Here is a 20,665-nt window from a genome sequence, read left to right as displayed (position 1 = left end):
CTCAATTGTGTCCAACTCTTTGTGACCCCATGGACACATTTATTAAGCCCCCATGGAATTCTCTAGGTCAGAATACTGGAGTGGGTAGCCTTTCCCTACTCCAGGGGATTGTTTTCTAAAATGGTTACACCATTGAACATTCCTTTCTCTCTCTTTTTTTTGTACACGAATATCTGATCTAGCACCACTGGATGAAAAGACTATCCTTTCTCCTTTTAATTATCATGGCACCTCTGTCAAAAATTAAATGTCCATACACACGCAGATCTATTTCTGGACTCCCCGGCTCTATCTACTGATCTAGTTGTCTAATATTCCAATACCAAACTGTTTTGATTACCACAGCTTTATAGCAAGTCATGAATCAGGTAGTGTCAGCCCTTTATGATTTGTTAGGTCTAGACAGCACTCCATTTAGGGTTAATTATTCCTTACTACTGCAAGGGTACTGAAGGTCACAGTCAACAGTATCTTGCTCTCAAAGACCATGTGGTCCTGCACATTGCACAAATGGCTGTTCTTACCTCCTACATCAGTAACTGCTCCTCACAAAACTATGGCCATTACATCTACGCTTGAGAATCTTTGAGGTAAAGATAAGCTCTAAGTGGTGGTGAGAACACCTCAGGTTTTCTTGTCTATTTTGCCTTTCATGACTCAGGTAAGTCACAGCCTCTGCTCACCTGTCCCTCATCTATAAAATGAGGGCTTAAAGTTTACCATCTCAGACAACATCACCTTATGCGTGTATATCACCTTTGTGTTTACAAAGTGTTCTACATATTTCATGTCACTTCATCCTCACATGACCAGGTGTTACGCACAAGATAATCCTGCCTATTTTACAGATACGAAAATAGTTATATGCTAGTGAAGATTGAGAGAAACTGGAACCCTCCTACATCATTGGTGGGAAAGTAAAGTGATTCAGTTGCTGAGGACAACAGTTGGGCAGCTTCTCAGAAAGTTAAATACAGAATTACCATATGACCCAGCCATTCCCCTCCTAGTTATATAACCAGAATAACTGAAAATTGGCATTCAAATAAACACATGTACATGTATGCTCACAGCAGCACTACTACTCACAAGAGTCAAAAGGTAGAAACAGCTCAAATGTGCTACAGAGGAATGGATAGACAAACTGGTACACAAATATGATGGAATATCATTCAGCCACAAATGGAATGAGATTGAGACTTTTTCCTACAACATAAATGAACCTCAAGAACATATTAAGTGAAGAAAGCCACATACAAATGGTCATAGGTTATATGATTTAATTTCTATGAAATATTAGAATAGGTAAATCCACAGAGAGAGAATGCAGACTGGTGGTTGTTAGAGATAAGGGGAAAGGGAGATCAGGAAACACTGCTAAATGGGTACAGGGTTTCTTTTGGGGGTGATAAATGCTTTGGAACCAGAAAGAGGGGGTGGTTGCACAACACTGTGAGAGTACTAATAGGCACTGCATTGTTCACATCAAAAGGTTAATTTTATGTTATCTGAATTTCACTTTAATTAAAAAAAAAAGAGAGAGAGAAATGCAAATGGACACCCAACTCTAAGGTTCCACAAAATAGATGAACAGTTGGGAAAGAAATCTGAAAGTACAGCCAACTTTCATTTATCTCTGATAATGGAAGATGGAAGAGTCACAGGTAGGCCCAAATGGTGTATTTTAGGATAAGTTTTCCTTTTGTTGCCAAATCTGTATTTATTCGTTAAAATTAGATGATTGATGATCTTATAATGGCACAAAATGTCATGCTGAAAATTTAAGGGTATTATGAGTAAACACAAAATCAACCGGTGTTCCATCATTATGTGCAAATAAAGAACAAGTACTGAAATGTTTCCTATCATCTAACAGCAAAAATATCATTCACACCCTTTGACCCTATTAAACAAAAAAGTAAAGATCATTTTGTAAAATCTCACTTGAAGGCTCATTTTTGCACACTTTGGATATCAACTGTGATGTGTATAATCAAGACTGCAACACCCACATGAAGGGGGTCAGGAGATACAGAAAAAAGAGCCATACTCCAAGGCTGCTGGGCTAAAATAAAGGGACTGTCATCTCACCTTTGCCAGTCCAGAGAGGAGCTCCAGAGCTGCCAGTGATATGCTCATGTCTTGCCGCCACTGGGAATTGAGTCTTTGGGTGACGAGATGAATGCTGCGAATCAGGAGCCCAGCAGCTGAATCTGTATTAAGAGCTAGGATATAACCCCAATGCCACATCCCACAGGGAGGGAAAACAACTAAGCATTAGTAACGAGAAGCACAGCATTCCACTAGGCACAGACCACAGCAGCCACAGTGAGCATGACGGGCACCCACACAGTGTTATGCTCCCCGCCCCACTGGCCTGAGCAGCTGAGCCTGACTGAACAACGGTGCGCAGGGCACACACACTAGACCAGAGCAGCTTCTAGCTCCCAGCTCAGGTACTCTCACACAGACATCCACTGGGATTTGAAAGCTTCAATATCATTCTTATAACAGTATAAATCTCAACATTTCCAAATTAACTCACAGAGTTACATTTAAAAAACAAAAACAATGAAACAATCAAAAGGCTATCAATTATTTCCTTAGAATTTTATAGAGGAAGGAATTCAAATTTTAGAATCTCTTCAGATGCTGGGAATTATCCTAAAGCATCTGCTGAAATTATTTTCAGGGTTCATAACGTCAAAAGTCACATGCAATGCTTTTTCAAGCAAACTTTAACATTTAATTCTCTGAGACAACTTTAATACTCTTAAAAAATTAAATAATCAAGTTACTGTGTTTTTATGTAGCCTCCAATTCTATATTTAAAAGTAATTACTAGTCAGTTAATAATAAATTAGGACAAACTAAATTGAATTTATAAAGGAAGCTTTAGGGACATTATACCTGTCGATCCTATCAGAAAGAGGGCAGTGACAACAGAAAAAGGAATGATCATTAAAGAGAGACATTCATGCGACACTAACACAAATCTGGATTTTTTAGTAAAAACTATTTTATGACATTACAAGCAGAACTCACTAACACCAGTTCAAAATGCTGAAACAAACAATAACCACTTCGAACATTTATATTAGAACACATATAATAATGCAAAAATTTCTTTAGTTTAAAAGTGTCTTAGAAGCAGGAAAAATAAATAAATTTTCACCTATATTTAAATACAAGCATAATGAATAAAATAACGATTTAAATAACTTCTTCATAAATGCAATATTTAAATGTGTTAAATGGCCACATAATGACCTTATGTATCTGACAAGCTGAAGGATACTTATAGCAAACTTAAATCACTGAAACATGCCTGGACTCCTGGGCTCATAAACTCTCCAAATGATTAAAACATTAAACTCCATCTAAGAAGCTAGATTTCATTCCAATCTAGTTGGATTAATAATCTTAGATTCAATACACCACTAGTATTTACGCATAAAAACATAAAGGCACCCACAAACTCAACAAAACCCAGAAAGCAACTGGCCACGGTAAAGGACATTATTGAATAGGATGCTCTACTTGCAAATGCTTCCTTACTCTTTGTGACTGAAGAATCTAACCAGACATAGGGTATACAGGCTTCAAATACAAAGGCAGACTCCATCAGGTTGCCATCTAATGCATAAACCATTACCCATCCTCACCATACTGCAAAAACTGAAATACTGACTGATTCTGCCATTAGACTCTGTGGCAATGCCTAAATCCTATTTGATTCTGAATTACTAGTGCCTGGTACAGAATTCAGAAATGTTTCCTATAAATCACTTATAAAATCTAAGAAACTATCCAAAATCTAACTACTAAAAACTGTAGCGCTAAATTTAAAAGATCTGTTTTCTTTTTCATAATGTTTTAGACTAATAGCTTCTCTGTTATATTAAGTACATAAAAATCATGAATATGAAAATCTAGTTAAATTTCTCTGCTTGTTTAATATAGCTGGGCATTAAAAGTTTTTCTACAACTTTAGATTAAAAAAATAAAACTAAACTAAACTAAACATGGCTTACCATAATCTCTCAGGAGAGCTTGAGCAGGTCTTTCACTGTCAGGAGTTGTGGGTTCTGTGCTTCCACCACTTGCTGAACTAATACCACTATTTGTGCGACTGTGACTCTTGAAGTTATTTTCTCCACCACCCTTGGTCAAAAAAAAATGAATCAAATATGCAAATATGGACAGAAGTCAATTACTAAAAGCCATGCTGGTAAAATGGAATGTGCCAGCTAAATAGCACAAACTGAAACATAGATAAAAATTGACAAAGGATTAAAACTGTTGTGGTGTTTTAACATAAACACCATTTACTGGTGGTATCAAGGGTCTGATGATTAGAGGCTGCCCATTCTGGAATCGTCTTTGCTGCTGTTTAAAAGGATCAGACTTTTTCCACCTTCATTGGACTTCAACAGTTAATGGTTCTGGGTCTGTAAAGAAATACCCTAGTGCCTCCCAAGCAAAACTTCAGAATAGGAATACATCTTAAAAAACAAAACACAAATAAACAAATAACAGTAACTTTCCAATGTTACATAAAATACACAAATAATAAATATATGATTAGTATATATAGCATATATTAGTATATATAGATAGATAGATAAAGATCAACTGTTATATGTACAGGAGCTAATGAAGGTATCTGCTAAAGACTTCCCTCATCTCCCCTACAAACACAATTCATTTTATCCACGTAAGACGACTGTTATTAGCCACCTACTGGGACATGAACATAATTTCCTTAATAATAATTTGATCACCCATCCTACATCCACTCATCTCACCCCAGTATACTCGGTTAATTCCTCTCCCACCAACTGCCTGCCTCTATTCCAGGTAGAGGGATCACACATCTTGAAGACAGAAGCAGGGAGCACTGGAGTCTCTGGAAAGTACTTCTGATTTAGTAGCACTGGTGCTTTGGGGAAACCTTCAAACTTTGGTCTAGAGGGACAGAAAGAGCAGCTGAGATAGAAAAGGATAAACTAGATGCTGTTTACAGCCAACACTAGATCTACTACAGATACAAGGAGTCACAGAGTATGGGAATTTTTCTGATTATTCAAGCCAATTCACCAACACAGCAAAAGACATAAAAGCTTTAGGTAAATACTGTCCAGGAGTAAAGACACTGTTTAGCTGGAATTTCTCTCCTACAGAATCTCTCAGGGACTTGATGAGACACCGAAAGCTAAGAAACTTCAAAACAGATAATATTTCTAAAAGGACCTGCTGAATCAATGAGCTGAATCTACAAACAAATGCCTTTAAGAACACAAGAACAGATATTTTGGAATATAATTTACATAAAAACAGAAGTTGATATTCTCTAATTACATGTTGTATGCTTCTTACCATCTCCATTTGGCAACCAATGGCTTCTAAAAGTGCTGAATCTTGAACAATATTTAACATTGCCCCTAAAACAACAAAAAAATACATTTAAATACATGACAAGAATATGAAAATGGACAAAATATCTCAATTAACAGCAAAGACAAGAATATGATTTTAGCAGAGTATTTCTGGAAATTCCATAAGATTACTGATAAATCCATCAGTTGGTCAAAGAAGAAACTCTTCAAAAGTGACCTAATTCTGATCTGCCCCCCAAATTTCAAAATGACATTTTTCTAAAATAAATCTGAACATCAAACTTTGTTTTGTATAAAAACATGACCAATTTTTAAATTCGTGTAAAAGACGATGTAAACATCTCAATTTTAAGGGTAATATATACTAAGAAAAATATTATGGAACATTTTAAAACCAGATTCTGATCTTTTCAGTATAAAATAACAAAGTGAAAATCCACAGCTATATCTTTCTGACCAACCGCTTTTTAAGAATGCTTTTAGGGCTTGCCCACTGCATATTCTGAAGGCAAGCTGTATGTATTTATCACCAAGGAACTCATAGCCCTAGAAACTAGTAAAGAAACAAGATGGTGAACCTTGCACTCTACTCATCCCAGTGGGGGAGTGCTCCGGTGCACTATGGATAGAAAGAACACACATAGTTCTGCCAAACTATGAAAGAGTGACAACTGACTCTTCCTTGGAACATACAAGGGGAGCTTCTACAGAACAAGGATAAAGCAGAACTAAATACTCCATCAACTGTAGAAATTATCTGATTTCAAGTGATATGTGTTTTGAACAATCTAAAAAACTACAACGTGGAGGCTCTCTCATATTGAGATTTAACCTCTGTTCATTAAACTCCTTTACAAAATGAAGGATCTACTCTTCTGTTTATTCTCCCTTCTTGCTGCATAACCCACTATAATTACAGGCACCCACTCCAACCACTACTGTCGCCATAAATTCTCCAGCCTTGCTGTTTCCCCTCCTGAAATGAAATCCTCACCTCACTGGTGCCTATTCAAATCCTGCCCTTTAAGATCCAATTTAATTTCCACTTTCCCCTACGAAGTTTCCTTGCTCTTTCAGTTTATCCTCCCTCAACACTAAAGACATCCAACATGACATGCAATCAGCACTGCCTTCTGCTGTTATCTGAGTACTCTGTGAAGGTGTTTCAATCTCTGCAATGAGACTTGCTCAAGGATAAAAGCTGTGCAATTTGCTTCTTTCTCCTCAGAGTACCTGTACCTAGGACCACGCCCTTGGATTTGATTAAAAAACAAAAAAGTACAGTAAGAGACAGCTGCAGTAACCAAGTTGAGAGGCGATAAGGGTTTAAAGTATAGAAGTGGTCATAATGATGAAAAGTCATTCAAAACAGTATGATTAGAAAACCAATAGGAAACAATAAGGGAAAAGGGAGGAGGCAGAAACAGCTACTCCTCAATCTCCTTTTGGCAGGTTCTGTCATGACTTCCACAATTACACCCAACTCCAAATAGCCTTGCATGTACTAACGGGCAGGAGGAAAAGGCAGAAGTAGAAGTAATGATGGCAGAGAGGAAAGGGGAGAAAAAGGGGACACAAGGAGAGACGAAGGGCAAGAGCGGAAGAGAAAAACAAAGAACACACAAAAAACAAAGCCAGTATGACCTACCAAGACAACTGATGCGTTCCTTCCCTCATCTCACCTCTTCAAATTTTTTTCATGTTTAAGAGCAAACAATTCTGCCTCTGATTAAGATTTAAAGTAGGGCTGTACTTCGCTTAGGTTCCTATCACTGACCCCCTGCCTCTAGATGCCTGAGATCAACAACAGTATCTGGGTTTCCACTTACAGAAAAAATGTGTGAACACAAACCTAGTATCATCTGAGTGTTGTTGGGGTCCGTTTCCGTTTGCAAGGCACCTATTAGTATATTCACAAGTCTCAACTTCAGTGACAAAAAAGTTATTGGTTTATCATAAGAAGAGCTGTCATCATTACTAAACTTTCCTTCCAGGACTACCTGCGGAAGAAACAAATAACATTTAATATCACCTGCTGCGGCACACTACAGTCCTGTAGGAACTGCTACAGCGGATAAAGAGAGGATCAGCCCAATGAGCAGGGCTTTCAGTCTGACTGATGGTAGCCACCGTGCTAAGTCTATCACTAACTTACACAACATAGGGGATCAGACACACTAGTCTCTCACCACGTGAAATAGTAGAATGGCTGAGTGACAGAAGACATACCTTCACAAATCAACTTTGCTGATTCACGTGAAATAATCTGAAATTTTTAAGAAAGTTCCTGTTCCATCTTAAAAATATATATTGACTTGAATTAGCACACAAAACATACAGAATATGAAAAACTTTAATAAAACCTTACCTCAGATTTGACTGTGCCAAAGTGATGTGGGAGGGGCAACAAAGAAAGCAGGATATTAATGGAAGATCGTCTCAGTTCTGTTGGATTTACATAGCTTTTGAATTTTGAGAGCTCTCTGCAAAAAAAAAAAAAAACAAAAGCTATTAGTATTTCTGAACTCAAGTATGTTTTTAGCTATTGCCAAATATATATTACGCTAATTTTTCACAATACAAATACTGGGTTTGGTTTTACAGAGAATGCAGAAACTACTTTCCACTGAGTTTATATTCTGTAATTTGTTTTTTTGGGAGAGAGAATCGTACTGTTAAACTGTTAGGGAATTAAACTAGAATCTGATGGATTAATTTAAAATATCAGGCCTATGCTACAAAAGACCTATGGGCTGGGGCTACTCTTATCGCTCTAGACCAGGCCAGAAAGGATTCAACACATCCATGGACAAATCAGAACTGAAGGAGTTCAGGGACAAGGTGGGTCTGGATGCTCTAACTCTCATTTAATGTGGCCTGAGAGCCCTTGGATTACGAAGACCACTGGACAGGAGAAATTGGGAAACTGGGTAGGAAGCACCAAAATACACCAGGCCAAAATCAACAACTGACATACTAGCACAGGATGAAAGCTTACCTGTCAGGCAAAATGGTTTCAAGAGCTGAAATAAAGTAAGGAACCACAACATCAATCCCTTTCAAGTCACAGCAGAACAAAGGAGGGGAGTTTAGAATAACGTTGGCCAAGACAGGATGGCACACATAATCATTTATCTGCAAACCTTGAATTAAAAGCATGTAAAATCTAGGAAAGCAAGAAAAAAATTTTAAACAAACTGCTGGTCAACTGTTTTCATAATCACTAATATTTTCTACATAGTCATCTTAAATTCTATTTCCAATCTTCTACTTCTATCCTTTAAAAGGCATTAATGAGAGTTAGAACAATTCAGAATCAAATACACTAAGAACCAAGTTGTATTTCTTAATCAAAAAAAAAAAAAGAGATTCATGTTTATTACACTTTCTTGCAGTGTTAATTAAGCCTTGCAACTCAAAGTTACAGGTGCCTGCAAATGAAGTTAACTAAAAACAAAAGGCCGCAGTAATTATCAATAAACTGGAGGAATTACCAAATTAAATTTCATGTCAGTAAAATTTTGCAGTATTCCAAAATTCCTGAAAAAAAAGTGTGTTGTGTCTTTTCCCACTCCCCTACTATTTTGGGGGCACGATGAAAGAAAGAAACCTCATCTGACCCTTTATGCACAGTATGAAGGTCACCCTGAGTAAGAATCCTTTTAGGAATGTACTTTAAAGTGTACCTTACTTTCAACATCCTCCCCTAACCCCAAAGAACTAAGCATTCAAACTTCTATCATTCAAGAGACACTATATAGGTACACTCTTCAACTATATAAGGCATTTTCTCCACAAAACTCCTCACCTCCTGGTTACTGCTCAACGCATTTCAATCTACCTTCTCTCTCTGGAACTCAACTAAAAACATGTTCTAACAAACAACCAGTGGCCTCTCAACTGCTGAATCCAAAAGACACGTCTAACTCTTAATTTACTCTGCTTTTTGAAAGCCTTCAACCTTTTGAGTACTCCCTCCTCTTATTCTTCTCTGATGTCTATGGCTAGTTCCTTTAACAAATCTTATTCCACATGCCTCATAATACTAGTGTTCCCCAGGCTGACAACCTTGGCTCTCTAAGCTGTTAGTCTGGTTAAATAATACACAAGCCAGCAAACATAGTCAAATTAGTCTCTAGCTCCATAGCCATTAGCCAAAAGCACACTGGAGACCTGAGGACAGCATGTGTCTGACTCTAGAACTCCCTGTGCACCATGTCTGGCACAAAGTAGGAACTTTATAAATATCTGTTGATAAATAACCCACAGGCACCTCAAATTCAACAGCTTCAACACTAAGCCCATCCTCGGCCCCCTCACACATCTGTTCTTTGGTTGGTCACACTACCACCCATCTGATCTTATGGGCCAGATGGAAGGCTCATGGTCACAGCCTTCTCCCTTACTGCTACTGACACCGTTTGGAGTACCACCCCAACCCACAGTCTCCCTCCTAAGAAATGTGCCCTTACAAGGGGTGCCTGTATACAGTATGAACCACCTTCACAGCCGTAGCTGATCAGACTAGAGGCAGACAGCTGATTAATCAGATCCTCTTTCCCAGGAATCTGAAATTGGGATTCAGAATAATAATTGGCCTTTGTGTCACTAAGGCAAAGGCCATGGAAATTTGGAACTTAGAAGCACACTACAATGTAAGAAATTGATATGCAGATAACAGAAGAATGAGGCAGTTCTAGAAGACCATGACGACAGAGAAACAGAAAGGTGTTTTGGTCCCTGAATACTTTCTAACCCCTGGTTTCTGCCCTTTCTGAGACCCTGCTGCATGTCCTGATCTTAGAAATATTAAATAGCATGAGTTTTTCAAACTTTTGCTTAAGTCACATTAAGAGGGGTTTCCATTAAAGTCAACAGCTTATTATTATTAACTCCTGATTAGTTCCCTGCATGTACCATTCTGTTTCTACCTATATTCTCTACTTTTTCTGAGTCAGTTTAATCTTCTCTCCTGCGAATCTAGTATGTACACAGACACCTGAATGTTCTTTCTAATATCACTTCAGCAGCTGTGTGAAAGATCAGTTGAGGAGGGCAAAAGAGAGTCAAGAAAAATAGGAGGCCATTACCAGTTAATTTAGGGAAAAAGTGACACCTGAAGTGTCATGGTGGGGACAGAGTGGAGAGATTAGAAACAGGGTTAAATAGAAGAAAGGCAAGAGTCAGCTGACTACCTAAAGATACAGAGGGAGAGAAGAGAGGCCTAAAATGACGGCAAGTTTCTGGCATAAGCAACTGAACGGATGGCAGAGACATTCAAAAAGACTGGCTGAAGGCACAGATTTGGATAGAATGACCCCATTCAACTTGCTAACACTTGCTAGTCTAAGTAACTAGCCATCTAGTAAGTCCAGCACAATCATCCAACTCTCTGTACTCTTTTCTGAACCCCCGGAGCAAGGGTATGCTGCTGCTTCCTCTGAATTCCTATAGCACTTTATCTGTGTCTCTCTCCTGCCAACTTCCTATTGCTGCTGGATTGGTATTACTGTGTACATGGCTCTGCTTGAGAAAATTAGCTCCTTAGAGGCAGGATTGACAGTTAACATTTTTGGATCATCTATAGTGTCTAATACTGTGGCCAAAAAAAAAGTATCAAAAATTGAGTGTGGCCCTTCCAAATCTCTCTATAATTATTAAATGTCAATAAGTTAGAATAAATACTTCCAAAATAAAAGAGATGTATTGGGGGTCCTCATAAAATCTAGTACGGTAGGTAAAAAGGAATTCAAGCAAAACTTTCAATTACTTACATGCATTTGCAGGTATTTAAAACCAACATTTACTTATCAATTCAGCCTACCAAGCCATGCTACAATAGACTTTCACTATCACAACTATACAAATGGAAAAATAAACAAAAAAAATTCTAAGACCTGGATAAATAAGCTGGCAGAATCTCTTCTCCAGTCTTCTTGCTACAAAAAATCCTACACAGTGTCCCACAAGCCTCAGCTCTTCCTGCTTCATAGTTATCAGGAAATTCACTTGCATCAAACATAGGATTGGAAACCATGGTGTCTGTGGACATTTGTGACCCTTTCCGTCGAAACTCCATGCTAGCTTGTGTTGTAATGGCTGGGGAGAAAAAAGGAGGGTTTTATTATATTTGTTGATATGCAAAAAGGCTCATGGGACCCTGGACACAAAGATCAAATGTTGGTGTCATTAAATAGCTACTTGAATAGAATCCAATAATACTTTTGTTTGGCAACTAGGTCTTAATTTTTTTTTTAAAGGGCTCTCTGAAATCTTCTTTGAAAAGGGGTAACAATTAGTTTATAGTGGTACTCTCAGTTAACAGATTCAACAAGAAGCATTTTTCAACTGAATTTTTGATTAGCAGAGTACATTTATATATATATCTGTATTCACACACATACAGATATATAACACAGAATTTGGCTTTTCTATTACTTATTCTGTTTTTTCCTCTCCTGATAAAAGTGATGCTTAAACAATAAAAAAATAGGTGCTGCAATTTACACATTACCCCAGACAGACATCATAACTGAATGGGTCATCCCATGCCAGGGTGTATACTTTAGGGAGAGGACAAGGTAAGGACAGAATGGGTAGGGAGGAAGAGAGAGCATTCCCACCACCCACCCAACTCCAAAACACACACTGAAGAATTGCTCAACCAAGCAAAATGAGAATGAATTTTAACAACCACAGACAGCAGCTAACTTGAGGTTGATAAATCAGAAAATTGGATTGGGTAAGAAAGATTATCATGGTCATTTGTCACTGAAACAGAAGCCCTTCGAAAGTTGCTCGCGTTTTTAGGAAAAGATTTCATTGTGTAGTGAAAGTCACTCTGAAATCTTTTATCACTCTACATGAAATGTTTATTTTATAGTAATAGATTTAACAGAATGCAGAGTCAAGCATAAATCTTTATGCAACTTCCCATGAGCCATTTTTAGTCCTGAATAAGGTATCCAGCAATAATACATTTGAAAAACACTACATGCAGAATGCATACAAATCAAACACTAAATCTGTAAAAAAATAAGCTTAAGCTTTAAATTAAAAAAAAAAAAAAAAGCCAAAACACAGTTAGTGCAAAATCCTGGAATTCATGACATGACCAGACTAGTGTACAAAATAATGGGACTGATTCAGGCAGATTAATTTGCTTTTGCCAACAATCTTCCCCATTCAAAACACAGAAAAGTATTTTTCTTCCCAAGTGCAAAAACTACAAGAGACAATGACAATCAAAAATTTTAATGGAATTATGAAAAAAATAAAAACATGACTGCAATTAAGGAGAAGCTTCTGGTTCCTACTTACAAGATTTATAAGAAAGAAGAATTTGGATAAAAGATGCTGCAAGATAATAGAAATAAATGGAAACAAATCAAAGGACAGCAGTAATTATAAAATACTTTAAAGATGGTGAAATTTTACAATAAGTTTAGAAGCTTTTTAGCTTTTTAAAAGTTAGGTTAAAAGCTTTATGATACAACAAGCTAGTTCAAAAACAGGAAACTGTGCATTCAGATCCAAAATTATGATTTTTGTATCATGCAAAACAATGAACGAAGAAAATTACACAACTACAAAGAATTGAGGTTCTGAACTGCCCATAACGTGCATTAAAATTTTAGTTCATTAACCCTTCCCAGCTCAATGTTACATTTACAAAGCACCGTGTACTGTCATGTATATCTAAAGCTAACTAGTTCAGAGAAGCAAACATTTTAAGTTAGAGGTGAACTACATGGCAGAATTCCTTGATGGCAGCCAGTACTTAGAAAACAGACTAATAGAGTTAGTATTCTCCAACTTTCCACCACCCCAAATCCTCAAAAGCAGCACCCAAAAGGACTCTAACCCATTCAACTGTCTGGACACCTCCTATCTCCTGAGTAATACAACAGATTTTCTCATCTCTGAACACAAGGTCGGGGAAGAAGAGCTGCTATCCTTTCCCCACCAAGGAAAATGGTTAAGAGTTGAAAATAAGAATTAGTTGCCCACATACGATGTGAATTTTAGTTTCTATCTTTTGGCACGAGAGGATGAGCAAAGCTGTTAAAAACTCCCTATAGAGTGGGAAGATTTGTAAGTTCCCTTTAAGCAAGCCCACCAAGGAAGCAGCAGGTTGAACCACTCTGGATTCAGGGATTTTAGTGTCAACAGCTTGATACCCAAAAGTTACACTGTAAAATAATTATATCTTAGTGAAAATAAATATATGACTGACTCAATCTAGAAAATATAATACAATAAACATAAACATGGGTCATAAAATTCAAAATATAAGGCACATGAACATAAGAAAATAGAAGCCAGAAAGTTTTTTAAGTGTTTTCATTTAGTCATCAAATAAATACATTTACTTATCCATAAGTCAAACTTGTAAATAAAATATGAAATGGTAGAATAAAAGGTATCTGAATTTGAACAAAACAAACAAGGAATCCCTAAACTCAATCATGCAACCTCAAATTATATTCCTGAAAATGTCTTTATATCCACTTCTCTTATAAATTATTTAAAGATTTATAAGAACATCCAGAATAATTACATGTGTATAATGCTAACAGACATAGACCCTTAGTTCTGAGATGATATATAAAAGAAAAGAATTTATTTCTGAGAGAAAGCAAGAGACTTTTATGGCTATTTTATTAGTTTTATCCTTGAAATCAACACTCTCCCCAGAGATGCATTGTGTGTGGTAGTCGCTCAGTTGTATCTGACTCTTTGTGACACCATGGACTGTAGCCCACCAGGCTCTTTTCTCCATGGAATTCTCCAGGCAAGAATACTGGAGTGGGTTACCATTCCCTTCTCCAGGGGATCTTCCCAACTCAGAGACAGAACCTGGGTCTCCTGCATTGAAGGCATATTCTTTACTGTCTGAGCCACCAGGGAAGATGCATAATCTAATGCAATTAGGCATCCTTTTAACTCAAGTTATTTCCAACCCCAGGGGAAAAGTGCTTCTCTTACCAATCAACCAATATTAATTATATTATTACATAGAGCAGAATTAATGCATAAAGCACAGTGCTTGGTACAAAGTAACCACAACTCAATAAATGTTAGCCATTATTATTATTCAGCTCTATTCATACAGTCATAAATATTCAGTATAGTCTATAGGACCCCACCCTCCCATCCTGCACCCTAATGCCACTACTTACAACTATAATGGTAAGATGACATAGATCAGATTTAGATAAGAGTTTCATTTCTGAGATATCAAGGTTGAGTTATTAATTCTTTATTAGTCTTATTTACTTACAGAGCAAATGATATTTTTTTAAAATGTGCCCTTGAAATAAACTTTTCTAGACTAAAACCTAAAAGGATAGTCTTCTGTGAAGCAGAAATTTGATTTATATGCAGTAATGAGGGAATGGCTGTCAAAATCTAAGAAAACACTTCTTGTGAATAAATTTCCGGTCAATCATGTTTAATTCTTTATATCAATAGTATTATCCTGGCTGACATGAAGGGAACTTCCAGGTCACCTACTGAAAGGAATCTGATTGAACAAAAAGTGGCTAGCCTGAAATGTATCTAATAAAACCAGACAAAAGCCAAACCTCGTAGAATAAACATGAAAAGGACACGTAGGAAAACGTTCAAAATTAGTTCAGCTGGAAGGGGTTAAGCACAAGACACTGCTTGGTCAGAGACAGAGAGCTTTTTAAGATACATATTAATCTTGCAGGTAGGAAAGATTAAAAAGAAAAAAAAGGAAAGAAAAAAATGATAACGTATTTCTTGAGCAATATTTACCAGTCATGCTGCTGTCTCTGTTTATCCCATTATGAAGTTTACAGTGAACAAATGCTGCATCAAATAACCATGATCCAAAGAGATTCAAGATGCTGTTAACCTTTGGTCTCCGGGGGGCAGGCAGTGGCCGGGGTTCTGAACTAGTCTGATTTGGACTTGACAGAGGAGAGGTGGAGGATGTCTGATGCTGAACTTTTGAGGTGTGAGCAGTACTAACCTGTGAGAAGAACAAAAAAATATAGCCACAGTCACAAGAAGTTTGCAAAAATAGCAGGACTTTTTAAAAGGATGGCTGATTAAACAGCCAATTTTATAAGGTATAATAATGGTGATGAAAACTCTTACTGTGCTTGTCTTCATGGTGGCCTTATTCACAGTAACAGCCCGGTGCCTCCGATTATGTGGTGGGGTGGTATTGACAGCAGTGCTCTGAGGCATACTCAGTCTGTTCACGGGGGTTGGAGGAGCACTGTCTGATCGGGGTCTAGAAATGCCTTTAAAGAAAGACAAAAAGAGTTATTCCTCTTGTTCAAAATATGTGGTCAGCAAATCTTCCTCAAGCAACACTGGTGAAGGCTCAGGACTGACTAGTATAGCAGAGACTACAAGCTGCCTCCCAACTGCCACCCATCCTTTCTTCCTGAGTTACAGAACACAAAACTTAGCTGGACGTGGCTACCCAGAATAAACAACTACATTCCAAAGGCTCGCTTATGGCCAGATGTGGCCATGTTCTGACCATAGAGAAGTGGGTGATTACTGGGTGAGTCTTCTCCAAAAATCTCCTTTTAAGTGTCCTTTTAAGGACCAATCAAAGGTAGATGCTTCTTTCTTCCTAGTTACTAAGAGGATGGCTGGAACTCTTTCAACCATCATGGTCCATGATAATGTGCTCGAAGGATGAAGAGCCAGAAGATGGAAGTGCCCTGGGTTTCTGAGAATGGTGGAACTGCCACAGCAGCCCCATACAGCTTAGCCTGGGGCTTAACATGTATGAAAATAAGCTACCCTGTTTAAACCACTGGTATTTTTGACCAAGTGGCAGCCAAACTTAACTGAACTAATGTATTACCTCTGTAATACCTCTGTAATATATTAAGTACACATAACAAATGTTTTCTAAATGACAGGTATTACATATCAAGGGCTTCTCAGGTGGCACTAGAATCTGCGTGCCAATGTAGGAGATGTTAAGTGACGTGGGTTCAATTCCTGGGTCAGTAAGATCCCCTGGAGGAGGAAATGGCAACCCACTCCACTATTCTTGCCAGGAGAATTCCATGGATGGAAGGGCTTGGCAGGTTACAGTCCATGGGATCACAAAGAGTTGGACACACTTGAGCATCTGAGTACATTAAATATCACTGCTCTTTAACAGGTTAAAAAAATTCTGACTTTTCATGTGAAAAACAGTTTAAAACAACGTTTCACAAAAAGTATAATTTGCTTCCTAATGATTCATATAAGAATGATACCTAACACATTTTAATCTGTATTTTCTAGGATTATTAGTGAAATGACACGCCTCTCTTTTGCAAATCATTTATTCATAGCCTTTGTCCACTTATCTACTGGGTCTTATTCTTTTCTCTTTGCATCGTCTGATCTATTCAGCATTTATATAATAATAACAAAAACACTCAGGCTATTACATTAGTTGCAAATAATTTTTCCTAGTTTACTACTTGGCAATCAAATCTCTTCATCTTTTTCTTTGGGCTGTCCCCTAATAGTCTCTAAAACCAGACTCTAGAGTTATCTTCAAACATCCAGCAACATATACAAAATTCACCTAAGAATGCATCCACCAGACAGCTGATTCCACGCATGGCACGAAAAAATATTTGAGGCAGATGTTTAAGGCAGGGATACTGATTCAATTCTTGGGGCATTCCGCTCACATTTAAGAACTGTTCCTGAAATTTGGGAGTAGAGCTTATAATGGCTGGGTTACTCAAATCCACGGGATTACTATCAAAAGAGAGAGCAAGAATTAATTATACATTTAGAAATTTCTTTAGCAATAAAATACATACAATCTAATTTTAAGAACAGGGCTGTGTGTACCTATTTGATTCAGAGAGGAGATGAATCTGTGTTTAATAGGCTAGAGAAGCAAACATCAACTCTACAGAAGACCTGCAGTGTGCTTACATAAACTTCATTTGCCTATTCAGAGAATGAGAACCGAAATAAGACTAGAAATTTTTAATTTTTTAAAAGTATATATGGATATATTGTTATATGTTTGGAATTAAGCAACAGAATGGTTAAATTATAAATAAATGTACAAGAACCCCAAGGAGAAAATTTTACTTTAGTATTAATATTTCCAATTTTTAAAAAACTATGTGAAAATCAGGATTAGTGCTTACATTCTTGTGCATGCACTCAAGTCGTACATTTTGATATATTTAAAACAACATATTTGGGCTTGAGTATTTCCACTGAAAAACAGATTTATGTTTTCACTCAAAACAGTCTGCTTAAGTGTCCATTAAACAGCCTTTCCAACTCAAAGTAATAATGTTAGTTAACGCATAGCCAGCCACTTGGAAAGAACTTCCACTGGCTACAAGATCAAAAGAATTAGGCTGAGAAATATAAATCCGTGGTTTATAGAGGACCTGGGCCTTTGAAACCTTTTTCCATCTAGTTAGAATCTTAATTTCAAGTAAATGAAAGTGAGGACAAAAGAATGTGTGTGCCTGTATGGAAAAGGGCTTCTAGTATTAGTATACTGTATCCACAGAACTGTAGTTCACTCTGTGGGGTGGAGGAGAAAAGAAGCCTCTAAGGACTTCCCTGGCAGTGTAGTGGTTAAGAATCTGCCTTCTAGGACAGGGGACGCAGGTTTAATCCCTGGTTGGGGAACTAAGGTCCCATGTGCCTCAGGGCCAGAGAAAGAGAGCAATGCATATATGCACAAGAAGATCAAAACAGCCAAGAGAGACAGATGATAGAGCAGCCTATCCCAAGGCTGCCCAGATCCCTCCAGTCACGAGTACTGAATGTTCACTGCTTCCCGACGCCCAGTAAGACCTCTCTATCATCACACAATAACCCCTCTTTTCCACCAGCATTTGTTCAAATTCCTATCCTGTATATCCAAAAAAAAAAAAAAAAAGCAACTAAAACACTCTTTCAGCTCAAGAAGAAGGACAGAGTATGAAGAGATCAATTAATAGTGAAAGAGTAGGAGCTTCCCTGGTGGCTGAGTGGTAAAGAATCTGCCTGTGAATGCAGGAAACACAGGTTCAATCCTTGGTCTAGGAAGATCCTACATACCATGGAACAGCTAGGCCCACACACCACAACTATTGAGCCTGTGCTCTAAAGCCCAGGAGTCACAACTCAGCCCACTCACTGAAAACTACTGAAGCCCACACACCCTGGAGCCTGGGCCCCACAAGAGAAGGCATCCCAATTAGAGGCCCATGCAATGCAACAAAGAGTAGCCCCCGCTCACTGCAACTAGAGAAAAACCCATGCAGCAACAAAGACCCAGCACAACCAAAAGTAAAGAAATAAATAGTGAAGGAAAGGAAAAGACTATCTAAGAACGACCACTAAAAAAAAAAGGAACTACCATTAAAGAAGATTCCACTACTAGAGTTTTACTGGTGGCATATTTCAAATTCTTAAGGAATATATAACTTTCATACAACAGAGTACAGAAAAAGATAGGACGTTTCCTAAGTTTTTTAAAGTTGCCAAAGAATAAATTAGTCAAAAAACAGAGAGAGAGACAATTTGGGAAAATATTAAAAGAACAACATTCCATAATCAAGCAGAATTTATCTTTAAAGGATGCAGGATGATTCAACACTGGGGAAGAAAATTAATATACTATCAATAGATAAAATAAGAAAAGATATTTAATTGCTTAAACGGATCCCAAAATATGACTTGAAAATAATTCAGCACTATTTCCTATTTGTATTTTTAAATTTAAAATTCTTTAATTGCTTATGAAATCAAGAACACAAGAAACAGTAACTATCTAATATTAACAACCAATATCCCATTCAAAATTTCATGCACTAGAGGCATTCTAATGAAAATCAGAAAAGAGGGATGTCAAAACAGTGTCATTTTAACACAATAGTGTTGTAGAAATTCTGACCAGTATCAATAACCTCAGATATGCAGATGACACCACCATTATGGCAGAAAGTGAAGAAGAACTAAAGAGCCTCTTGATGAAAGTGAAAGAGAAGAGTGAAAAAGCTGGCTTGAAGCTCAACATTCAGAAAACTAAGATCATGGCATCCGGTCCCATCACTTCATGGCAGATAGATGGGGAAACAGTGGAAACAGTGGTTGAATTTATTTTTCTGGACTCCAAAATCACTGCAGATGGTGACTGCAGCCGTGAAATTAAAAGATGCTTACTCCTTGGAAGGAAAGTTATGACCAACCTAGATAGCATATTCAAAAGCAGAGACATTACTTTGCCAACAAAGGTCCGTCTAGTCAAGGCTATGGTTTTTCCAGTGGTCATGTATGGATGTGAGAGTTGGACTGTAAAGAAAACTGAGTGCCGAAGAATTGATGCTTTTGAACTGTGGTGTTGGAGAAGACTCTGAGAGTCCCTTGGACTGCAAGGAGATCCAATCAGTCCATCCTAAAGGAGATCAGTCCTGGGTGTTCATTGGAAGGACTGATGTTGAAGCTGAAACTCCAATACTTTGTCCACCTGATGAGAAGAGCTGACTCACTGGAAGAGACCCTGATGCTGGGAAAGATTGAGGGCAGGAGGAGAAGGGGATGACAGAGGATGAGATGGTTGGATGGCATTATCGGCTCGATGGACATGGGTTTGGGTGGACTCTGGGAGTTGGTGATGGACAGGGGGGGCTGGCGTGCTACGGTTCATGGGATCGCAGAGAGTAGGACAGGACAGAGCAACTGAACTGAACTGAAAACAATATACAAAAATAACTGTAACAAAAATGGCAACTTTTCAAGCACCTACCACATACTAGATGCACTGTTTTATATTTTCTTCAATTCTTGTAACAAGATGGACACTATTATTATCCCCATTTTATAGATTAAAAAGAGACTGAGACTCAGAGAGACTAAATTGCTTGCTCAAGCTCACAAAGGAAAAAGCAGTAGAACACGAACTCATATACAGGTCTTACTGCAACCAAAACACTTTTAATGAATTACCACAGACTCAAGTATAAATTACTAGAAAGGAGACATTTTTTATTTGCAGATATATGCAAATATGTGTCCATTACATCTAGAAATCTAAAAAGAATCAGTGAAATACAGCATTTTAAAACCCCAAATATAATATACAAAAGTAAAATAGGTAAAACATTTTCTTTACAGCAGCAACAGCCACTTGTAAGACTTAACAATAGGAAAAAAAGTTGGCCTTTCACAACATCAGCAATAAATACATAGGAATAATCACACACACACAAAAAATTATGCAGATGTACAAAACACTTCCACAAGATATTTAA

At 37.5% G+C, this 20,665-nt stretch overlaps 1 protein-coding gene across 5 annotated transcripts in view; it reads right to left on the bottom strand.

The window, feature by feature from the left end:
- Positions 1 to 20,665, bottom strand: part of RALGAPB (Ral GTPase activating protein non-catalytic subunit beta) — a 90,803-nt gene that overhangs the window by 36,026 nt on the left and 34,112 nt on the right. For 2 of the 5 annotated variants that reach the window (XM_055545021.1, XM_055545020.1), the window contains 11 exons: positions 16,975 to 17,153; positions 15,528 to 15,676; positions 15,183 to 15,399; positions 12,720 to 12,755; positions 11,297 to 11,498; positions 8,398 to 8,565; positions 7,768 to 7,882; positions 7,252 to 7,399; positions 5,380 to 5,444; positions 4,035 to 4,164; positions 2,092 to 2,225 (listed from right to left, as the gene is read on the bottom strand). In XM_055545021.1, coding sequence (XP_055400996.1) covers positions 2,092 to 2,225; positions 4,035 to 4,164; positions 5,380 to 5,444; positions 7,252 to 7,399; positions 7,768 to 7,882; positions 8,398 to 8,565; positions 11,297 to 11,498; positions 12,720 to 12,755; positions 15,183 to 15,399; positions 15,528 to 15,676; positions 16,975 to 17,153 — 1,543 coding nt within the window. The remainder of the gene's footprint in view (positions 1 to 2,091; positions 2,226 to 4,034; positions 4,165 to 5,379; positions 5,445 to 7,251; positions 7,400 to 7,767; positions 7,883 to 8,397; positions 8,566 to 11,296; positions 11,499 to 12,719; positions 12,756 to 15,182; positions 15,400 to 15,527; positions 15,677 to 16,974; positions 17,154 to 20,665) is intronic. The other 3 variants (XM_055545022.1, XM_055545024.1, XM_055545025.1) reach the window with 3 other exon arrangements.

The sequence above is a fragment of the Bubalus kerabau genome, chromosome 13, assembly GCF_029407905.1.
Source record: "Bubalus kerabau isolate K-KA32 ecotype Philippines breed swamp buffalo chromosome 13, PCC_UOA_SB_1v2, whole genome shotgun sequence".
Classification (NCBI taxonomy): domain Eukaryota; kingdom Metazoa; phylum Chordata; class Mammalia; order Artiodactyla; family Bovidae; genus Bubalus; species Bubalus kerabau.
Note: the sequence above shows the minus strand (reverse complement) of the source record. Positions and strands in the feature narration are given on the sequence as shown.